This window comes from Talpa occidentalis, unplaced genomic scaffold (genome assembly GCF_014898055.3).
Source record: "Talpa occidentalis isolate TD23 unplaced genomic scaffold, MPIMG_talOcc4v2.1, whole genome shotgun sequence".
Lineage (NCBI taxonomy): Eukaryota > Metazoa > Chordata > Mammalia > Eulipotyphla > Talpidae > Talpa > Talpa occidentalis.
In genome coordinates, this window is record NW_026555331.1 from 91,064,599 (window position 1) to 91,088,887 (window position 24,289).

The following is a 24,289-nucleotide window of genomic DNA, read 5'->3' on the forward strand; positions in this document are numbered from 1 at the left end:
TCTTTCCTCTTTGGGAACTACAATATTGTCCTTTTCATGTATATGTTCTCCCAGCTTTGAGTATTGTGCAAGACATATAAGTCTTTGATAAAATGGTCAAGTCAATCACTGACAGAACAAATAGACAGTGACTTGAAGAGTTGCAGAGAGGATAACCTTAGTGTGGGTGGAAGAAAGTGAACTTGGGTTGCTGTTTTTTTCCTTTCAACCTTATTATTATTTAAAAAAGAGAGAGGATTAATTCCTTCTTGGTTTGCTGAATACACAACTGCAGCCTCACAGTGTTTGCCATTCATTTGAGTCACAGGTTTTTCCTCTCCTTTTTTTCTTTTCCTTTTTTTTAGTTAATTAAAAAGAATAACATGGGGAAAGCAGAAAATCTTAAAAGAATAAGGGTTCTTATGATAGATATGTCAGCCTTCGTTAACTCAGTGGCTTTCTTCCTTCCTCTCTTTGGATTTATGGAAGCTACACAAATGAACATATAGGGCCTTTCTTATTACAGACTTTGGCAAAAAAAAGTCCTTTTAATTTTGATAACATTAAGCAGCTCTTACCATCAGAGTTCGTGTAATTTATGTAATTCATTACCAGTGTCAATTTCTAACGTTGACTCTGATGTAATTTATTTTTTAATGACCAAACCTGTGCATTGTGTCTGTACATTCGGTATATATATATATAGCAAATTAATCTATAAAATAGTACTTTTCAGATGTCTAAACATTCTGGAGAAAACTAGTAGCTCTGCATTGATAGTAATAATGGAAAATTTTTTTTAAATATGTTTTTCATTTGTTGTAGGGTTGAAAATGTTTAATCTTTGGTACTGGGGTTTAATGATTATAATTCAACTTATTTTATACTGGGAGAATTGTTTTTCTTCTGTATGAAAGCCTATTTATAGGACTGTGAATCAATTTGTATGACTAACCCCACCTTTTTTTTTTTTTTTAAGCACTTATTTATTTATGTATACAAGTACTGGGATATAGGCCAGAGGTGTGTGTGTGGGGAGTGAGATGACTAGCCCACCTTTAAATGTAAAATGACTATATTTCACATGAAGTGTTTTTCTTTGATTCCTATATTACTTGAGTGAAAAAAAAAACCTTTTGTTTGCCCTTCTTAAACTGCTATGTCTAACCATTCATCCATGAATTTCAGTTATAATATTTCCTTTCCACTAGCTTCAAATATTTTTTTTTTTTCATCCACCAGGTTGTTTCTTTGGACAAAAGAACTTTGTATTTCCATTGACCATAAGCGTTGCTCTTTTACTGATCTGTGATGTATTCACTGTTTAGTATCAATAGTCTATTTACAATTTTATAATACTCAAGTCTTGAGACTTAATTTTCTTTTTCACATCTTTGGAGATCTTACCAGTAATTCATTTATTTCATCTCTATTTTGCTAATTTTCAACTTTATTTCATAGCACTTAGCACATTGTGATTTGTGATGCATGCAACGTAATTCTCTGCCTTGGTAATTTAATCATTAACTTATTTTGTCCTCTTGGGTAAACCTTCAGAGATCACTAAAGGTCTCTGGGAAGTAAAGGGAAGACAGTACTTTAAGATGAACTTTTGTTTATAATGCATCGCAATGCAAGTCTGTGTTCTGTTCATTCAAAGTTGTCAAAATTATAGGCAGTTATCCTTTGCACTGGTGCTTTGGTTACATTTATTCTTCAGTTGAATAAACAGTATAAATTGGCTACATGGGAATCCAGATCTTGCCATACCTTGATTAAGTCTCCTTGTCACTCTTTAACTATGATCAGGTTATTTTCACCATGAATCAATTGTCAGATTGACCACAGACAATTTAGCATAATAACCAACTACATTTTAAAAGCGCCTACTGTAGTGACTAATAATGTAAGGCACCAAATGATGACATGGTTTGCACCCTCAAGGAGCTATGGTGATAAAAAATTGATTCTCAAATAAATGTAATACAAGGATAGTGTCCATATGAAAGGTACAGTTAAGTTGTTCCAGAGGCTAACATGGTAATTGTGAAAGAAAAGAAGAAAGACAGGATTGAAGTGATTAATAAAAACAATAGATTGACTGATATGTTTGGGAAAGTATGTCATTGACTGAGAAAGTCTTCATTTTCCATTAGCCAAAGACTTTGTATGAATAAGCTGAAATTTTTATAGTAGTAGTAAGATTGGTACTTGTGAAATAATTGGAGCCTTTAGCATAAGATTTAGTATAAAAAAGTTGAACCAGGGCCTCCCATGGTGGCGCAGGTGGTTGAGCTCCACGCTGTGAAGCTGTCCGCAGCCTCTCTAGCGCCATTTCGATCCCCAGCCAGCCAGTGAGGGTCCCACGTGGCGCGGCAGACCTCTCCTGTCTCGCCCACTGCTCCCCTCAGCAGTGTATTTCGTCAGTCTGCCTGTTCTGTTCCCTGTTCTGTCTCTGGTGAATCCTCTCACCCTCCCGCACATCTGGTCTGTACCCCGGTTCTTGTATAAATAAATAAATAAAACTTTAAAAAAAAAGTTGAACCACACTGAGGTATCTTTCTTACATGTTTTTTTGGTAGGCCTCTTGATGTCAACAGCCTCTTGCTTTACTAACTTGGCAAAATTTTAATGACATCCATGTCAGAATTCTGACCTACACACCTGTAAGATAATGTTTGTTTTGAGTCATTAAATTTGTGATAATTTGTTATCACAGTGATAGAAACAAATATATAGAGTGACTTCTGTATTTTTTTTAACATAAAACTGAAATAGGAAGATATTTTGTTATACTGTATAAATTAAACTTGAAGTCATAAATGTTGGCAATGAATGACATTCTTTCACACTTTTGGAAAGTTCCAAAAGCGCAGTAGTTTATTCATCTTAAATGCTTTGTATCATTAGATATATGGTGTTATATTATATTTTACAATGTCTAATTTTTTCATAATTGATGGAAATTGAAATAATTTTGAAAGTGGTATTTTTTATTTGGATGTAACTTATATTATTTAATCATTTCAGCAATAATGAAAAATTGGTTCATTACTTTTTCAGTTTAAAATTAAATTTTGAATGAATTATGATTGCTAATAGATTTTTATAACAACTTCATTGAGATATAATTTTCATGCCATAAAGTTCACCTATTTAATTTTGTACAATTCTCTGGTTCCGGTATATTTATAGTGTTGTGTAATGCCTGTTACAACAGTTACTTTTAGAACATTTTTACTGCTTACCTTTTTCCCCCAATCATGTTATACGCATTGTTAGTGACTTCATTTCATACTCTCCTAACCCCAAGCCCTAGCCAACTACTAAATTAATTCACTTTTTGTCCCTAGAGATTGGCCTGTTCTGGACATGGAATAATATAACATGTGGTTGTATTTACATAATAGTTTCAAGAGTCATGTTACAGCTTGTTTCAATACTTTTTATTTTCATAAATACTTTTTATTTTCATATAATATTCCATTACATGGATCTATTACATTTTATACATTTGTCACTGAATGGGCACTTGTGTGTTTTTTTTTTTCTTTTACTTTTTGAATGTTATAGATCATTCTGCTATGGATGTTTATGTACAAGCTTTTTGTGAATGTGAATTTTCACTTATCTTGGATATATGACTAGAAGTGGCACTCCTAGTCATTTCTAGGAATTAGTGGGTTACATGGTAATTCTGTATTTGACGAACTGCCAGACTGTTTTCCAGAGAGGCTGTACTGTTTTCCATTCTCATCAACAGTGTTTGAGGACTATAATTTTTCCACATCTTCACCAACACTTATTATTTTCTGTCCTTTAGATTATATCCATTCTAGTGGTTATGAAGTGTATCTTTGTGATTTTGATTTGCATTTCTCTGTTGGCTAATGACACTGGTATTTCAGAAGAGAATAAAATGCAACTTTTTCTATTTGTGTTATGTAATATAGTATGAAAATACTGTCTCTAGTTGAACTCTCAAGAAATGACAGATTTTGGGCCTCCCCTGTGGCGCAGCGGTTGAGCACTGGGTTGCAAAGCTGCCCGCAGCCTCTGCGGTGCCAGTTCGATCCCCGGCTGCTCCCCGGCCACTGGAGGAGGGTTCCACATGGCGCGCAGATCTCTTCTGCCGCCCACTGCTCCCCTCAACAGTGTACTTCGGTCCTTCTGCCTGCTCTGGTCCCCGCTCTGGCTCTGGTGAATTCTCTCACCCTCCCGCACTTCTGACTGTACCCAGTGCTTGTATAAATAAGTAAATAAATATTTAAAAAAAAAAAAAAGAAATGACAAGATTTTGGGCCTCCCCTGGTGGCGCAGGCGGTTGAGCTCCACGCTGTGAAGCTGTCCACAGCCTCTGCAGCTCCGGTTCGATCCCGGCCGGCCAGGGAGGGTCCCACATGGCGTGGCAGACCTCTCCTGTTGTGCGCGCTGCTCCCTCAGCAGTGTATTTTGTCAGTCTGCCTGTTCTGTTCCCCATTCTGTCTCTGGTGAATCCTCTCACCCTCCCGCGCATCTGGCCTGTACCCCGGTTCTTTTATAAATAAATTAAAATTGAAAAAAAGACAGCTTTTATGTATATGTTGTAATGCATTAGTCAGTCATCTGTTACCACCACAGTCCTCCAGTTTTAGTTCATTTAAGATAAGAGATCAAAACCTAATGTATCTTATGATGAAATTCTAGAATACACTCTGAGGAATAATTGAAAGGTTATTCCCTTAACACCATTTTCTTTTGCCGCCTTTACCACAATTGTAATTAAGTTCTTAGTGTATTACTTCAGTAAATGAATGGACTCTTTTCATAAAAAGCCCTGATCATTCATATTTAAATGTTTACAGTTCTTTTACATGCATGCTAGATTAAGTTCATACAGTAAAACTAGGACCAACACTTAGAATTGTCTTAGAGTACAATATGCTGACTTTTTATTTATTTTATTTTTTGAATATATAAGGCTAAATGACTCAGGGATATTTTTTGGAGGGCTTTGTACACTGAGTACAGAGAGAATTATATGAATATTATGATTTTAAATTTAAGATATCTGTGAAATACCAAAAAAAAAAAAGATCTCTGTGAAATACCTATGATTAAATCCAAGTTCTTTTGAAGTGGTCCTTTACATTTCTAGCCATCTTTATTTTCATAGGTACCCAGCAGCCTGGTTAGCCAAGTACCTCCTGCTTTTATCTGCAATTCTAATACTTTATCTGCATTTAATATTTAGTAATTTTATTAATGTTTGGCTACCATTCTTTATTTTTTTATTCTCTTGCAACTTTCTTGCCAGTCTGAACTCTCTTTCTCCATTCTGGCTGAGAGTTGCCAGTGTCATACTTAAATCTGTTCCTTTGAGAATTAAAAAAAAAAAAATTATGTTAGGCATTTCTCTATACCCTTCTTTTTTAAGATTTGTTTATTTATTTATACAAGCACTGGGTACAGTCAGAAGCACGGGAGGGTGAGAGAATTCACCAGAGCGCTGCGGAGGCGGCAGGCAGCTTCGCAACCCAGCGCTTAACCGCTGCACCACCAGGGAGGCCCATCTCTATACCCTTCTTTAAGATGAAACTAGAATTATAGATCATTGTAATGGCACTAAAAATTTGACTCACTCTTATATTTAAGAATAGGTTTGATTCTAGATATTTTGAAAGCTCTGAGCAATATTATGAATATATTTTACTGCAACTTTGTTGCACTTACATATTTATAAATAATTCTTTTTAAAATTTATTTATGCATACAAGAACTGGGGTATAGGCCAGAGGTGCGGGGCCGGGAGGGGGAGAAGAGGATTCACCAGAGACAGAGTGGGGAGCAGAACAGGAGTGTATTTCTACTGAAATTCACTACTTATGGGATCAGCGGGCTAGCCAAGAGAGGTCTGCTGTGCCATATGAGTTAGCAGCCTGTCCGGGGATCGAACTCATGCCTCAGTGGCTGGCGATACATTGATAGCACTGTGTCTTCAACCCCTGCGCCACTAGGGAGGCCCTAAGTAATTATTCTTATAATTATTTTTTTGGTAACTGTAGATTCATGGACCTGAACTCCCAAGTGGTTAAGAGCTGTCCTATACACCACTATATGTCCACTATTTACCACAGTGTTTGGTTCACAGTGGGTCCTTACTAAGTATTCACAAATGAGTTCTTTCCATCTTCCACTTTGGCTGTGCATCTGAAGCCAGTTTACTTTGAAAGAATTTTTTCTAGCCCTTCATTGTTAGAGGCAGACTGATACCTTTCTCCTAATATATTTATCATATTTCACTGGTGAAACTATTGAATTACTATGAAAGAAGCCTGGAATACTTCTGTTTAAGTGCCTTGTTATTTTCTTTGCATCATTTTCTTGTTTGTTTTCTCTGCATTTTTTTTTAATGTGGAAAATTTTCACTTGCTTTTAGGCAAGAAAATTACCTTTGAAGAAAATATGAATTAGCTTATCCATGTCCCTTTTGAAGTTTACTGTAAAAATTGATGTTGATACTATTTGACATATTTTCTAATAACTTTAATGTACCTTGAAAGCTTTCACATTTTCTGTTCATTTTCTTTACACTTTTTGTCATCTCGTGACTTTTCATCTTTTGTACAAGTACCAAGGGGCCTACCTATCTTTCCTTAGCTTTTTATAACATACATCATCTTCTATAGTCTTTGAAGTTGTCAGATTTTTCTTCCTGCCTCATACATTTTAATTTTGTTTTATATATTTCCTTTCTTGAGAAAGCACATGTAGTAAAAAGTCAAAATACTTTCTAGCAGCTTTGACTGGGACCATTTAGTTTTTCAGGATGCACCTTTTCTTAGGATAATTATTTTGGAAATAGATTTAAGCATATGATTAAATCTGTTTTCCATCTTACTCAATATATGTCAATAGTCTATTTCAAATGGCAGTCTGGTCTGCTTTCACTGTATTTGTATTTAAACTAGTTTTAGGGCCTCCCTGGTGGCAGAGGGGTTAAGTCTCAGCATTCTCGCTACTGTGGCCTGAGTTCAATACCCTGTGAGCTAACCCATAAATGGTGCAGCAGACCTCTTCTAGATCACCCACTGTGCCCCTCAGCCTTATTTTTCAGTATATCCACCTGTTCAGCTCCCCACTCTGTCTCTGGTGAATCCTCTCACCCCTGCACCTCTGGCCTTTATATGCATAAACAAACAAAATAAATCTTTAAAAAAAAAAAAACTAGTTTCACACATATGCAAAGTAGTATCCTGTTTTAACATAGGGAGAGAGACTTTGAGTCCTAAGCACTTGAAAATCTGAAATATGTTTTATATATATAACATATATTAGTACATTTATAGTTTTAAATATATATGTGCATTCACACATTACACACATAATTTTTTTGATGCTAATTTAGTGGAACATTTGGATTCATTTCTATTCAAATGGCTAAAGATTACTAAGTGTTCATGTATTATTTTATGTATTAGTTTTTATACTATTTTAATGAAATTATTATAGTTTTGGAAAGAAAAGGTTATATATGGGTCTTCAGATAGAGTAATTATTGAATCTATTTTCAGACTCAAGGTGATTTCTGAAGTAGTAAACAGATTATGTATTCTCTGTCAAAGATTTTTAAAAGAAAGCCCAGTAAACATTTTTATAGTAAATGGCACCATCCTTACCTCACTGTGACTCACTTGGAAAAGATCACTGTGGGTGTCCTTATCAGGTAATCTTGTTCAGAATTCAGAGGCTCCTGTTGAACTTTGTGCCTTTTGGAAATCCATCTTTTTAATTTATTTCCAGCAATGTGGAAGAAAGAGTAGGTGGATAGACAGATTCAGGATTTTATTTATCTTGAATATGCCATTAACTGTGAGAAGGCATTTATAGAAACATTTATTAAATAAAATGTGTATTTTGCTTTATATTTTTAGACTTATAGTTGTTTTAACTTGTAGTGTCAATCAGAATTGGTCGTAATTGTCTTTCATTTTTCCATGTGTTTTCCTAATCCTGTTAATAGAAATGAAATTAGATAAAAATCAATTCAGTAGCCAGTTGACAAGATACTTTTGGTGATCACTTCATACATTGTGTGCTGACAGCCAACAGAAATAGTTCTTTGTTCACAGCTTGTTTATGCATATAGCAATTTTGTTTTAACTATTTTGTGAGCTTTAATAAATGATTGTTTTCAATCTATTATTTTATAATTGGAAAGCATGCTTATTATTTGGAAAAAAATATGTATATATATAAATAAGCTCTATATTGAAACGGTTTGAACAGCTACCAGAAAGATGCTGACTTTTTTTTAATTCTCCCCTTTTTTGTGTGTAGAACAACTGGGGTATAGGCCAGAGGTATACGGGGTGAGAGGATTCACCAGAGACAGAGTGGGGGGCAGAACAGGCAGATTCACTGAAATATACCGTTAAGGGGAGCAGCAGGCCAAACAGGTGAGGTCTGCTACGCCATGTATGTGTTAGCTTGCAGGCTGGTGTTCAAATTCAGGCCTTAGCAGTAATGGCACTGAGACTTAACCCTTGGGGTGCTCAGGCCCCAAATACTGACATTTTTTCATCAAGATAGAGCTTAAGATTGCTAGCTTGACAGTGATCTTTTAAGGTTTGACTTAATTGTCCTAATTATACAGGGAGGGATTTCTTCTGTTTCATTGAATCACATATGACTTATTTATTAAGTGTCATTTGTATCAGTGTTGATTTGTCACTAAAAAGATAAATCTTATTAAATTTTAAGAAAACAGTACACAAATGAGAATACGAAACCCATTTTAGTTATAGGAAAGATGTTGAGTCATTTGCCTAATCAACCATTTTGACCTTGGGAAAAGTATACATCTGACTTAACTGTAAATTAAATTTTCCTCAGCTCTAAAAAATAATTAAATTTGCTATATGGGGGTCTCCCTTGTGGCACAAGGGGTTAAGTCTCAGCACTATGAAGCTATGGGCAGCCACTGCAGCAGTTCTATCCATGGCCAGAGACACAGCCAACCTCTGCTGTCCCTCCTGCTCCTCCCCTCAGCAGTGTATTTCAGTCAATCTGCCTGTTCTGCTCCCCACTCTGGTGAATCCCCCCTACCACCCCCACACCTCTCGCCTACACCCCAGCTCTTATATGCACAAATAAATGAATAAACTCTTTAAATTTGTTATATGTATTTTCCAGTCAAAATGAGTGAAGTCATTGAAACATTTTGTTTCAGATTTGTAAGCTAATAAATTGGTGCCTAGTAACTAACAGTATTTTATTCTCTTCTAAGTTAGATACACTGCCATTCCCTTTGTTGATGTTTTTATTATCTTTTGTTTTCAAGTAAATGTATCATAGACCGTGAAGAACCAATGATCCAAGCAGCTCAGGTTGTCATTGTTCTCTAGGCAAATATAGTTCTTAAAAAACAGCAAAACAAACAAAAATGGAAATGTGTTAAGATTTGGAGTGAGATTCAGACTTTCATTCACTTTTAAAAACCTAACTGCAAAATGAAGCATAATTTAGAATAAAAACCTTAACTGATCATTTGGAACTTTTAGATAATATCCGTGTTAATTTATAAAGCATGTACTTGTTTAAAAAAATTCTTCCTTCTTGCACATGCCATTTCCACCCTCTGCTCTATTTCTAAAATAATGTGTTAGTCTCAGTGCAACTGATTACCAGTTTATGCATTTTTCTATATGTGAGGCAAGCTCTTTGATGATGGATTTTTTTTATATGAGCCAAAGATGATTTTGTTTTTCTTGCTTTTTTGCATCATTTCTCCTTTTTTAACTCCCTTTACATTTCTGATTCATTCATCTTGAAGATATCTTGTCTGTTGTGATCATAGGCAGTTACATCATCATGGGTACCGTTGTACCACTTCATTAAAACTAGGAAAAAAGCCAATCATAATGCTCAACATTTTCTGGGTTGGAGGAACTATGAAGAGTTGTGTTGGGTTAAATACCCTCTTTTGTTCTATCTATCTATCTATCTATCTGTCTGTCTATATATGAAATATCAGTGTTGTGATAAATGCCGAAAATTGCTATAAATTCCTTTGTTAATGGATCAGGTCAATCACTGTACTGTAGTGGGTACAATATAGTGTCAGTTTGGATCTCCACTCCACTGGGTATAATTCTCTAATTTACTTATGTTATAATGTAGGAATTCTTCATTTAGACATCACAAAGGTGTAATTTATTCAAATGCAAATAAAATATTTGCTTTCTCATGATAATTTTGCTCATGTCTTTTTGGGATTAAATTGTTATTGATAATATTGGATTTGGTATATAAAGAAAATCCTGACTTGAGAATAGAGATATATGGATTTAAGATTTACCTATGATGATTATTGGCTATGTGGTCATAAAGTTACTTCTCTGTACTGCTTTTTTAGAACTTTAAGATGCTGTAGTTACCAGAGACACACTACAGTGGGGGGGCAGAGGGAGGAGAAGAGGGATTAGGGTCAGAAAAAGGGGGTGGGAATTGTATGGGGAATAAAAGCAAAAGGAAAATGCATACATTATGCAAAATGAAAAATGATGTAAGAATTATATAAAATAAAATAATTCATTAAAAGATGCTGTAGTTGATTTAGCCCTTCTTTCTGGCAATTTTTTAGGTTGCTAATCCTATTTAAAATTATTTCAGACATACATAGCAATGATTAATATTGGAAATAAATGCACTTAATTTGAAATGGCATAAATATACTTATTCTAAAATAGCACTTTTATAAAAATATACATAGTTATGCAAGAAGGAATTTATAAGTATAAAAAATGTAACTATGCTATTATATGGTAGGATCACAAACTGGCATTATGCCTTATGATACTAATTACAGTGTGGGTATGAGACTGCCAATTAATGGAATCATACCAGATTGAAATTTCAAAGTGCTAACAAGAAATGGTAAACAATTGTTTATCTTGAAATTAATTTTAAAAATGAACTTGGAACATTCATATACATTCTCTAAAATTTAAATAATTACATGATTCAAATACTAGATGATTTATTTGCTACTTTACTACCTAAAAGATGCGTTGAATAAAGAGAAATATGTAAATATGTGAAGGACTTTGAGCATTATAGATGTTTATGAAACTGAAATGAGTAATTTCAATAGTGGTTGCTTATTTTGATCATGTTATTGAAATGCCCTATAAATTAAGCAAATTGAAAATTAGATTATATAGGAGGGAACAATAACCTTTTTTGTCATTAGTTTGATTATTTGTATTATCTCTATGCTTATGTATGAACTTTAACTGCTTATTACTTTATTAATATAAATTTACTGAACTACATATTAAAATTAATTAAGCCAGATAAGATGAATGACATGATCCTTACCTGTTTTGGATTGAATTTGTTTTGGGGACAGGAATTGAAGAATGAAGGCCTGCACCTGGAATATCACAGAAGGGAAAGATGAATAAATAAATAGTCAAACATTAGACTTTGGGTAGAACTTGGATAAGTATTGTGTTATTAAGGACTCTTCTACACTGATGTTCTCAAACTTTAATACGTGAATGTATGGCATACTTGGGGCTCTTGTGTAGTGTCGTGAGCATGAGAGTCTGCATTTCTAACTAACTCCAGAGAGTGCTGTGTTTATGGGCCATGACTGATATTTTGACAAACAAAAATGAGTACTGTTCTTTGGAAGTAAGAATGAATGTAGGGACGGCATTTAAAGTCCTTTTCTTGATACTGTCTTATTTAACCTCCATTAATATAATTGTAACAGAGAGATTGGCAATACAAGTGTAAATGAATACATAAGTCTGTAAATTTACTTCTTTTGAATGACCTTAGTTAACTAGGTTGTGTGGGGGCAGATTAAACACTATGCAGTTAGCCATGGTATTAAATAACATGGAACTCAGTATTATGTAGAATTAAAATTACAGTTATTTCAGGAAGCATTTATATAATTACATTAGACAGCAATTCTGTTTACAGTTACTTGTTACTTATTCTAACTTGGGGATGTTCCTTGATCTCAACAGTCACAAAATAATTGGTGGATGTGGCGCATCCTTTCTCTTCAAAACTTTGGTATCTGCACCTGGGCATTATCACTCTGTGGAGATTGTGCTCTACATGATGGAGATTTTTAATATACTGACTGCAAATACTATTATACTTGCATTGCTTTTTAATATTTGTATGTTTTCTTTCAACTGGCAAATATATTTTGAAAAATGGGATGTAAATTTTACCTACATAAGTATAAAATTAAGTCATTTATGCCATGTTTTAGTTAATTCTGTTTTAAGCATTTGGGAACATCTCAGATCTTTTCCTTCCAATTTTTTATGATTCTTAAAAATAGGTTATTTCTTTGTGTTATACCAGCATGTATGCATACACACTGAGGCATACAGTAGATGTAATATGAGTCCAGGTATAGCATTTCAGCTACAGAACTCACGTGATAAGTTCAGAAAATTTAAATGCTCTGTGTAAATCATAATTGTGTTGCTATATCTGAAACATTGATAAAATCCTTCAAACAAATTTTGGTGAACTTATTTCGCTATCAGATACTTGTGTTTAATTTAAAGTATGGTGACCATGCCTGAGGGGGAAACCCTATATTGTGAAAAAATAAACAAGGATAAAAAAATTTGTTTCCTGTGACATTATAATAAAGTGCCTCCCCGGTGGCGCAGCGGTTGAGCGCTGGGCTGCGAAGCTGCCCGCGGCCTCTGCGACGCCGGTTCGATCCCTGGCTGCTCCCCAGCCACTGGAGGAGGGTCCCACATGGCGAGCAGACCTCTCCTGCCGCCCGCTGCTCCCCTCAGCAGTGTACTTCGTCCATCTGCCTGTTCTACTCCCCGCTCTGGCTCTGGTGAATTCTCTCACCCTCCCGCGCTTCTGACTATAACCAGTGCTTATATAAATAAATAAATAAATCTTTTTTTTTAAAAAAAAAAAAAGTGCAATAGACTGATATAGCATTAATTAGAAATGCTAATTTTCCAAACATTTAACTTAAGCAGTAATATTTAAGAGAAAATTTATTTTTACTATTGATTAAACTTCAGCATCTTTGTGGATTTTTTTTAGAGAACCAGAGGACGAAAACGAAGTTTCATTCCTGAGGAAGAAAAACATGAGGTTGGAATAAGTTAAGCATTTTTTTATGTAGTCTAAGCTTTGAGAAACTTATTTAAAATTATTTCTGTTTTCTTCATATCCTGCTTTTGTTTTATATTTTGTTTTATTACTCCTTTTTTGTCAGGAAAGAGTTCCTAGAGAGAGAAGACAAAGGCAGTCTGTGTTACAAAAGAAACCCAAGGCTGAAGATTTAAGAACTGAATGTGCAACTTGCAAGGGAACTGGTGACAATGAAAATCTTGTCAGGTAAGTTAGATGCTGAGACTTTCTATTTAGGGGCTTAAGGTTCCATCCTCATTTTGTCATCACAGATATAATGTGGGGGGGGGGGGAAATCATAGTTTAGAATCTTTCTTAAAATCTCATTTAGTGAAAATGTTCTTCAGAAACAATTTCTTCCACTAATTAACATGATTATCCTCTGAATTTAGATGTAATTAAGAGTGATAATCTGTATTTTGAATAGAAGGGAATGAATTTTCTCTTGAGAAGAGAACTTACAGTACTTTATAGAGGCCACAAAATAATTTGATCCAGCTACTTTGTATGAAGATTACTATGTTTTCTTTCATAAAAAAAATAAAATTACTTAGTGTTAGAGCATTATAAAAGTTGATGCTCATTGCAGTGATGATAACAGATACTTTCTATTGACCTGCACTTTATTAGAACTTTCTTACTGTTTATCTGAACAAATGTGTTAAATGCTTCTCTCTTACGATATAAAGAAAGATGAAAAGATGGCCTAGATTCTTTTTTTGTTTTTGTTTTTTTGTTTTGTTTTCTCGTTTCGTTTTGGTACTTTTTTTTAATCAGACATAACATAATCAGGAATATTAGCTGATGTTTGTACAGTGGGTTATTCCTGAGTTACTCAGAAACTGCTTATTTTTATCTGTTTGCCTCTTTTGCTGAGATTAAAAAATTGCTCAAAACCCTCCTTGGCTGGGTCAAATCTGGGTGGGTGAACAAAAGGTGAGTTAATCTAAAAGAGATGTCACCCTTTTTTAAGGACAGTGACATAAAGCAACTTTTAGTATGTCAAGGAAAACTTGTTCAATTTCTTTTAAAATTGCCTTTTGTAATGCCTGATAAATTAATTCAGGACACAAAAAATTAAATATTTCAATAAGAACAAGTTAAGTGATAGATATTATGTAGTTATATGATCTTAAATAATTACTTTTAAAATGTAGTTTATGATTACAAATATAATTTTTATTTCTTTTAATTTCTCAAGTAAAGGTGTTCTATTTTAAAATTTACATGTTTTTTTAATATCACTGAAGAAGAAAAGCAAAAAGTGAAAATTACATTGAAGAAATAGTGTTTCAACAAAATTACCAATGTATATCATATTTGACTAGTGTATTTTGAAGTAGTTCATATATGTTGAGAGAGTTCTTTTGAAGCTCTCATTTAAATTTAGTATAAAGTAGTTCCACTGTCAGCAGTTACACATGGCTAATTTATATTAAAAAAAAAAAGAAACCTCAAGCATAAGTTATAACAAAATGGAGTATATAAGATAAATAACAACAAAAATAAAGGGGAAAAACAAAACATAAAAACAATCTTATATAGTGAACAAAGGTTCAGATTAAAGGGAATTACCTTGGGGTTGAGGTTGATGTTATAAGGCATGATTAATTTAAAACAATGGTTAAAAACTTAAGAGAGCTTGTTATCTTCTTTTAAATTTTTGAAACTATCTGCCCTCTTGGTTTTTTTTAGGTAGTGGATTGATGCAGGCATTTTTTGATGTGTTGTTATTTATTTGTTCATGTAATTGAAAGAAGAATCTAGCTTTTTATTTTAAAAACCATAAGAGCATCTCTAATACATCATCTTTTGTCTTGAAAAAATATGTACTGTCTTCAAAAATAGTTTTTAATAATATTAGTCTAGTTTGTTGTAAATTTTTCATACCTAATTGTGTGAAGTGTCTGGGATTTTGTGTAGGTTTTCTGGAAGGTAAAAATATTTTTGTTACTCTAAAAGTAATGGATGTACAATGTCTTCTTCCTTAGTTTTACCTTGTTAAAAATATACGGCCATAAATATTTATACGTTCATAAATTTTTCTACAAAGGTTTTAAAGAGGTAATGTAGAGGGAACTAAATGTTATATAATTATAAATGTTTTTGAGAACAAAATATACTGGATATAAAGTAATGGTATAAATGTTTTATAGTTGTATTGTGATTGTACTGTTAAAAAATATATACACATGGGCCTCCCTGGGGGTGCAGGGGTTAAAGTCTCAGATCTATCAAGCTATTGCTGGTGTGAGTTCATTCCCCCAGCCAGGTTGCTAATCCACATGGCACAGCAGACCTTTGCTGTATTGCCTGCTGCCACACTTAGCAGTATATTTCATTAGATCTGCCTGTTCTGCTCCCCACTCTCTCTGGTTAATCCTCTTACCCCTTGCATCTCTGACCTACAGCCCAGTTGTTATATGCATAAATAAATAAAATTAAATCTTTAAAAATACATATGTACATACACACACTTATATACACACATTCAGCTTAAGCACTATTGTTCTTGCATTAAAGAACTTTGTTTCATCTATAATTTCATGTATTTGAAAGATAAAGGTAATCATATAAACTAGTATCTACCATTTCCCCTAATGTCAGTTTTGCTTTATAATTAGGACCATTATTGTTTGCAAGTTCCTCTCCTCAGTCCACACTTTTATGAATAAATTGTATCCTAAAAATTATGGAAACATTTTTTAACTTTAATTTTAAGACATTTTAAAGTAGACTTTCTTTTTCTATGAATATTTTTCAGTGATTGGTCAGAGATATATTAGACTGATTTTATCTATTAGGTTTGCTTATAAAATTAAACTTCTTGGGTCATAATTTAATTAATAACCTTCTATTGAATATGCCTTGTTTATTCTCAGGTTCCTTTGACTAATGTACCTGGCCCACTAGAACCTACTGCTTGGTAGCTTTGATTTTGAAACCACACTTCTCTATGTAATTCAGGCTATATAAAAAATCTTTTAGTTTTTGTTCTGTGTGTATATGTGAATTTACACTTTCAACTTTTTAAATATCACTGGGATACTGAGCACAATTGTTAAGTTCTCTGTAATAGTAGGTTCCATTTATTATTTTTTATTTTGCCTTTAAGGTTTTCTCAGGTCCTTGGCAGTTTTTCATCTCTGTTGTATATGACCAAATTAATTTCTGCATTATTGTGCATTTTGTAAATAATTGCTAAGTGGTAGTCAATTCTTCTCTATATAAAAAGTTCAGCAGTATTATTTAGTAATACAAATAATATATATATGTGCTCTGTAAGGGTTTCAATTGGCAGATATGTTCAAATAGTAGTAACTTATTCTTTACCTTTTAGGAAATGTGCATGTCATATTTTTTGTGTAATTATTTCTAAATTATGTTGGACAAAACTTGAATTTGTTGAAATATGTTCTGTAAAATGATTAGACTGAACTATTTGCTCTCAATAAGGGGAACATGAAAATTATCAATGTCTTAAAGATGAAGATATAGTTTAAAGTATTTTATTGGTTTGTTTTATGTTACTTGTTTTTTACCTCTGCCAGGCTATTTTAATTATTCTTAAAAAAATTTTCAGTTTTTATTCAGGTTTTTTTTTTTTTGTGGCGTTTTTCTTAATTGAGGTAACATTGGTTTACAACACTATACATGACTTAGGGGAATAGGTTAACATCTCTTCAGATGAATGTTACCACATTACCCCCACCATTAGAGCATCCATAGTCTTTACCTCAGGCCACTGGGTCCAGTCTCATCTTTGTTCTTACCCCTACACTCTTTCCCCTTCTAGCAGAAGTGGAATCAGAGAAGTGAAATGTAACTATCTGCAGATGACATACATACAAAATTCCTAAGTCTCTACTATAAAACTATTAGAAACAATAAATCAGTATAGTAATATGGCAGGCTACAAAAATCAACATACAAAAAGTCTGTTGTATTCCTATATGCAATTAATGAACTAGAAGAGAAAGAAATCAATAAAACAATCAACATTTACAATCTTATCAAAAGGAATGCATTATCTATGAGTAAACTTAACAAAGAAGGTGAAGGACCTATTTAATGAAATCTATAAGATTATATTAAAAAACAAAACGAGGAAGAAACAAATGAAAAGATACTCCCTGCTAATGGATTGGAAGAATTATCATTATTAAAATGTAGACTTTACCCAAAGCAATATACAGATCCAGTGTGATTTCAATCAAAGTTTCAGGGGCATTCTTTAAAGAAATAGAAAAAAAAATATTATTGAAATTCATGTGCAACCACAAAAGACCCTCAACAGTCAAAGCAATCCTTACCCAAAAAAAAGGAGGGATGGTGGTATCACACTGCCAGACTTCAAACTATATTACAAAGGTATAACAATCAAAGCAAAATGGTACTGAAACAAAACCAGACACACAGAACAATAGAATGAAATTGAAAGCCCAGAAGTAAACCCGTATCATATGTACAGTTTATGACAAGGGGCCAAGAGTATACAATGAAGAAACAAAAACTTCTTCAATAAATGGTATTTGGAAACCTGTAGAGCCACAATGGTAAAGATTGAAACTACACCACCATCACACACTAACACAAAAATCAACGCAAAATATATAAAAAGCATGGATATAAGACCTGAAACAATAAACAATATATAAAAAAACAGAGGGAAAACATTCCACTCTAAGGCTTTAGTGATACATTTGTTTTATGCATTTGTTTCTAACAAAAGAGAATGTAAACTTTTGGGATTACTTCAAACTTAAAAGTTTTTGAACAGCGAAAGAAACTATCACTAAAATAAAAAGCCATCCTACTAAATGGGAGAATTTATTTGCATACCATACATCTAATAATGGACTCATATTCAAAGTCTACAAAGAGCTCACAGAGCTCAAGAAAAAGAAAATAACCCAATGAAAAAATGGGAAGTAGACACTTCTTCAAAGAAGACAGCTACAGTAGCACATGAAAATGTTCATAATCACTTACCGTCAAGTAAATAAAAAATCAAAACCACAATGAGATAAGCACTCTTGTGAGAATGGCCTACATCAAAAAGATCAAAAATAAGTGTTGGAGAGCATGTAAAGACAAAAGGAACCCTCACAATGGAATACCACTCATCTTTCAAAAGATGATGGTCTTGACCTTTGCCACAGTATGGACAGAAGTGGAGGAAATTTTGCTAAGCAAGAGAAGTCAGAAGGAGAAAGACAAATACCAGATGCTGTCCCTTAAAGAAGCAAAACAAAATGTCAAATAAACCAAATTAATATCAGTGCTTAGAAATATGATTGTAGAATTGAGGCTACCAGAAGAGGGGTGCACAAAAAACAAGGAGGGGACACAATGGACTATGGTGGAGCACACTGTGGGTGCCTTGTTGGTGGGCACAGTATGGTAGCATACATCTGAAGGATGTGATTTTTTTACTTGTAACAATTCTGTAAACCAATGTTACCTCAATTAAAAAATAATAAAATGAAAGGTTTTAACTTTAAACTTTTAATTTATTAGTGCTTTGAAAATCTGGTCATTTAGTTTTAAAAAGCTATACTTAATTTTATGGACTAAGTACCAAAAAATAAAAGAATGTCCATATTCAATATATGAATACTGCTAGGATTTATAAGGCATAGGTTCATGCGAGCAGTGTTTAACAGACATTTCTCCCTTTTATCAGTTAGAAGAAAAGAGGCAAATTCTTTATAACGATAACTTTATAATATATTATCCTTGATGATTGCTTCTTAAAAGTTTTTTGTTGTTGTTGAAATACAACCATTGTAATTTGCATATATACAATAAAACATTAAAAATCAAGTTCAAAAAAGTCCAAACCTAAGTAGAAAAGTCATCATAATCACATGTGCTTTCTTTTAATGTTTTAAAATCTGGATTCCTATAAGCTACACAGAACAACAGTTCATGTTATGATGCAATTATGAAACAAGGGAGATGAAATGAACTGATGTAACAGTTTCATGGAAAAATAGTTTGCATTTTAAAATTTATTTATAAATTGTCCCGAGCAATAGTTCTCTTAACTTTTAGGTTTCAAAGCAAAACATTTACCCGTTTGTTCTCCTCTCAAATTTACCCCATTTTGAAATCTTTTAACCTTCTGTTCTATTTATCTCTACATTTCTAAAGAACATACTCATTGTTACTCCTTGAATTGAATTTTTTTTTACATTATCTACTCTGTGCTTATTAAAGCAGATTTGAATTTAGTACACAAACACACTTCTCCCTAACCTTTTAGTATAACACAGTTTCTTATTGTATCAATGGTCAGGTTTCCATCAGTGATTGAGTAAGCAGTTTTCACAGCTGAGAGCCACATGGTGCAGTTAATATACTTCCTTTCTTTTACAACTTTTCTTGGACTTCGAAATTGGTTTGAGTTTTGTTTAACTTCCTGTGCAGCTAGTACTAATTCTTCTCAAAGGTTCCTATAGCTGCCCTGTCCTCAGTACATTTGCACATTTATTACTCTATGAATTCCATTGCACTGTCCCTTCTGCATCTTTCTGTCCATTCACTCCGCTTTGACTACTGCTCTTTAGACCAGCCACAGCTTGCACATCTCCTCCCATATCCAACTGACTTGGAATGTGGAACTAGTTCTAGACTTTTTATTTTATTCCATTATGCCTAATATTTAATCTCATTGTACCAATTGTCTTGATTATTAAGGCCTTAACAGTAAGTTCTTCTGTTATTCCAGGTCCTTTGCATTTTCATGTGAGTCAGAAAAGGTTTCTTTCCAAAAAAGAAATCCTGGGTATGACATCTAGAATGTTCTGATCTAGATTTAAAAATTGTTCTCATCTAGATTTTACTTTAAAAAGAAAGATTTTATTTACTTATTTCTGCATAGAAGAACTAGGGTGTAGGCCAGATTGGGGGCGGGAGATGGGGGCAGTTGGGTTAGAAGATGCACCAGAGACAAAACAGAAACAGGCAGATAGATCTACTGAAATACACTGCTAAGGGGAGCAGTGGGCGAAACAGGTGAGGACTGTTGTGCCATTTGTGTGTTAGCTCCCTGGCCAGGGATCATACTCAGGAACTCAGGCTGTGGAGGTGGTCTGTCACAGTGGTAGTGCTGAGACTTATCCCCTGTGCCACCAGGGAGGCCCCTAGATTTTACTTTTTTCTTGTATTTTTTTGTTGTTGATGAAGTAATGTTGGTTCACAACACTGTTATTAAAAGGTACAGTAGATTCACACCTCTTCAAAGTACTCATAATCCTTCATAGTCTGTTGTGCCACCTTTCCTCATTATTAGCCACCATCAACTTCTGCTTCTGATGGCTTTAATTCTACTGTAAGATTTCTAGGGTTGGATTTGGTTTGGTTTTGTTTGTTCTTTTGTTTTGTTTCTTGATATTACACATGAGTGAAATTATCTGGTATTTGTCTGTCTTCCTCTGACTTAGAATTTTAAAGTTTTTGTTAATTTTTTTTTTAAAGATTTATTTACTTATGCATGCAATAGCTGGGGTACAGACCAGAGATGCAGGGGTTGAGAGGATCCACCAGAGACAAGAGTGGGGAACAGAACAGGCAGACTGACTGAAATACACTGCTGAGGGAGCAGCAGGTGAGACAGGAGAGGTCTGCTGCGCCATGTGGGTTGCATCCTGGCCGGCCAGGGATCGAATTCATTCTGCAGAGGCTGTGGATTTCTTCATAGTGCGGTGCCCAAAACTTTTGTTTATTAAAGGACACTATCAATACAGTGAAAAGGCAGTCCAAAAACTGGGAGAAGGGCCTCCCCTGGTGGTGCAGCGGTTGAGCACTGGGCTGCGAAGCTGCCCGTAGCCTCTGCAGCACTGGTTCTATCCCTGTCCACCAGTGAGGGTCCACATGGCGCACAGACCCTTCCTAACGTGCCTGCTGCTCCCCTCAGCAGTGTATTTTGTCAGTCTGCCTGTTCTGCTCCCCGCTCTGGCTCTGGTGAATTCTCTCACCCTCCTGCGCTTCTGACTATACCCAGTGCTTGTATAAATAAATAAATCTTTTAAAAAAAAAAAAAACTGGGAGAAAATATTTGCAAATCACATATTTTATAAGTGATTGATATCAAGAATATATGAAGGATTACAATGCATCATCAACAACAAAATTTGATTAAAAATGAACAAAGGATTTGAATAGATCTTTTTCTCCAAAAGAAATGACCAACAGTAGGGCCTCACTGGTGGCGCAGCGGTTGAGCGCTGGGTTGCGAAGCTGCCCGCAGCCTCTGCGGCGCCGGTTCGATCCCAGGCTGCTCCCCGGCCACCGGAGGAGGGTCCCACATGGCGCGCAGACCTCTCCTGCCGCCCACTGCTCCCCTCAGCAGTGTACTTCAGTCCTTCTGCCTGCTCTGGTCCCCGCTCTGGCGAATTCTCTCACCCTCCCGCACTTCTGACTGTACCCAGTGCTTGTATAAACAAAACAAACAAACAAACAAATAAATAAAAACATGCCTCTATTAAAAAAAAAAGAAAAGAAAAAAAGAAATGACCAACAGCACATGATAAGTTGCTGAGCATTACTATTAATTGGGGAAATTCAAATCAAAACCACAATGAGATACCCATTATAACCCATTAGAATGACTAGTATTAACAAGAAAGAGAGAAAATAACTTGATGAGGATGTAAAAAATTTGACACTTGTACAGCGTTGATGGGAATGTAAAATGCTGCATCCACTACAGAAAACAGTATGGCAGTTCCTCAAGAAACTGAAAATAAGAACTCAAGGATACTGTGCATTCATTCTTATACTATTATTTTTGTTAATAGCCAAAGGGTAGAAGCAACAGTGGTTTCTATCAGTGGATGAATGGATAATGAAAGTGTGATATATACATTCTTTTTTTTTTTTTTTTACTATATGACACTTTATTATTATTATTTTTTTTAATATTAAATTTTATTTTTATATTCCCCCATACAATTGCAAACGCCCCATTCTGACCCCAATCCTTCAAGTGTTACTAGTCTTTAAAAAGGAGGGAGATTGTATACATAGATGAACATGCTATACATAGATGAACCATGGAGATCTTATGCTGAGAGAAATAATCCAGCCACAAAAGGAGAATGTAATACTATATAGGAACTGCTCACTTAGTCAAATTCTTAGAGACAGACTGGTTGTTCCCAAAGCAAGATGACTGGGAAGTTATTATTTAATGGGTACAGAGTTTCCAGCTGGGAAAGTGAAGAAGTTTTGGAGATGGATAGTGATGATGCTTGTACACTAGTGTAAATATACTGAATGCCTCAGAACTGTACACTTGAAATGGTTTAAATGGTAAGTTTTGTGTTATGTATATTTAATCACAATTTTTTAAAAAAATCACAAAATGCCTACAGAGATCACTAACTTTGTGTTGAATACATAGAACAATTGGGGGAACATTAACTTGTTAACATTATTGTCTTCTAATCCATGCACTTGGTATCTCTTCATCTATTCAGATATTCTTTACTCATTTTTTGATATTATAGTTTTCAGTATAGATCTTTTATGTCTATTATTAAATAGATTCCTAAATATAAATTTTTTGCTATCATTGTATGGAAAATTTTGAATGTAGTTTTGAACAGTTTAAGTGTCAAGAGTTGCCAGGTTTTGAGTTGGTCAATTAAGACCGCAAGCCAAGTTGAAAGTTACAGTTAAAATTACTTATTGCAGTGGTATAAGCAAGATGCCACTAAATAGCACTCTTCTTCCCAACAGTATGTAGGTATTTACTTTTTCATGTATCCTTCCTGATTTATGATTCCATAGTATTCTTTTTGCTTGCTTTGTTTTACTTGGTACCCACATAATTCCCACATCATGCTGTCATATACATGCTTGGAAATTATCTATGAATTGTTTTCACTTTGTCCACTAGGTAAGGACAGGGTCTGAACCTTCCATTTATGCAAGTCTAGTACATTATGATACAGGCACTTAATTTATATGCTTGTTAAATTTAATGATCAATTACTAGGTTTGTATACAATTGCAGCTCTATTCAATTAAAATACTTTATTTTCTTTGAGGGCAGGCAGTTCTTTAAATATTTCTGGATTGAGGGTTTTTATCATAAGTGGATATTGAATTATATCAAATGCTTTCTCTGCATCTACTGATATAATCATGTGATTTTTCTCTTCTTGTTTATGTGATGAATTACTTTGATTTTTCTGTGTCCCTAAAAATAAATCCCACTTGGTCATGATACATAATCCTTTCAATGTATTATTCGGTTTGATTTGCTAGAATTTTGTTGAGGATTTTTAAATCTATGTTCGTCAGAGAAATCAGTCTGTATTTCTTTCTCTGTGTGTGATGTCTTTGTCAGGTTTTGGTAACTGTGATGCTGGCCTCAGAAAATGTGTTTGGAAGCTTTCCCTCATTGTCTATTTTTTGGAAGAGTTTGTGTAGGAGAAGTGTTACTTCATTTTTGAAAGTTTTGTGGAAATCACTAGTGAAATCATTTGGGCCTAGATTTACATTCTTAGGAGACTTCTGATTACTGTTTCAATGTCCCTTCTTGTGATTGGTCTGTTCAGGTTTTCTGTCCCTGGTTTAGTCTTGGAGAACTGTAGATTACTGTGATTATACAATCTGTTGGTATAGGTTGACAGGTTTTGTTTTTTAAATTTAAAAACATTTTTAGCTATCAAAAATAACTTATTATTTCTCTCTATATATATTTTATTTGAGGCAACATTGGTTACAACACTCATTTCCTTCAGGTATACGTTACCACAATACGTCCAACACCAAAGCACACATAACTCTCCACCATAGTCCATTTTGCCCTCTTTACGAGAATTCTGCCTGCTCTCTTCTCCCACTCAGGTAGCCTCAATTCTAAAGTCATATTCCTAGGGTTATATTTTACATTAAATGAGAACTAGTACTAATTATGGCTCTGATCTTTATAGCTAGCTATTGACCTGGGATATTTGTTTTGTTTTAATCATTTTTTTTTTTTTAATAGAGGCATGTTTTATTTATTTATTTATTTGTTTGTCTGCTTTGTCTATACATGCACTGGGCACAGTCAGAAGCGTGGGAGGGTGAGAGAATTCACCAGAGCCAGAGCAGGGAGCAGAGCAGGCAGAAGGAC

General features: G+C 34.2%; 1 protein-coding gene across 8 annotated transcripts in view; it reads left to right on the forward strand.

The window, feature by feature from the left end:
- PHF14 (PHD finger protein 14) overlaps positions 1-24,289 on the forward strand; it is a 187,432-nt gene that overhangs the window by 70,085 nt on the left and 93,058 nt on the right. For all 8 annotated transcript variants that reach the window (XR_008550729.1, XR_008550731.1, XM_037508287.1 and 5 more), the window contains exons 15-16: positions 13,066-13,116; positions 13,241-13,362. Coding sequence is in view for 6 of the 8 variants with exons in the window: in XM_037508287.1 (XP_037364184.1) it covers positions 13,066-13,116; positions 13,241-13,362 (173 nt within the window). In the remaining 2 variants the exon portion in view is untranslated. The remainder of the gene's footprint in view (positions 1-13,065; positions 13,117-13,240; positions 13,363-24,289) is intronic.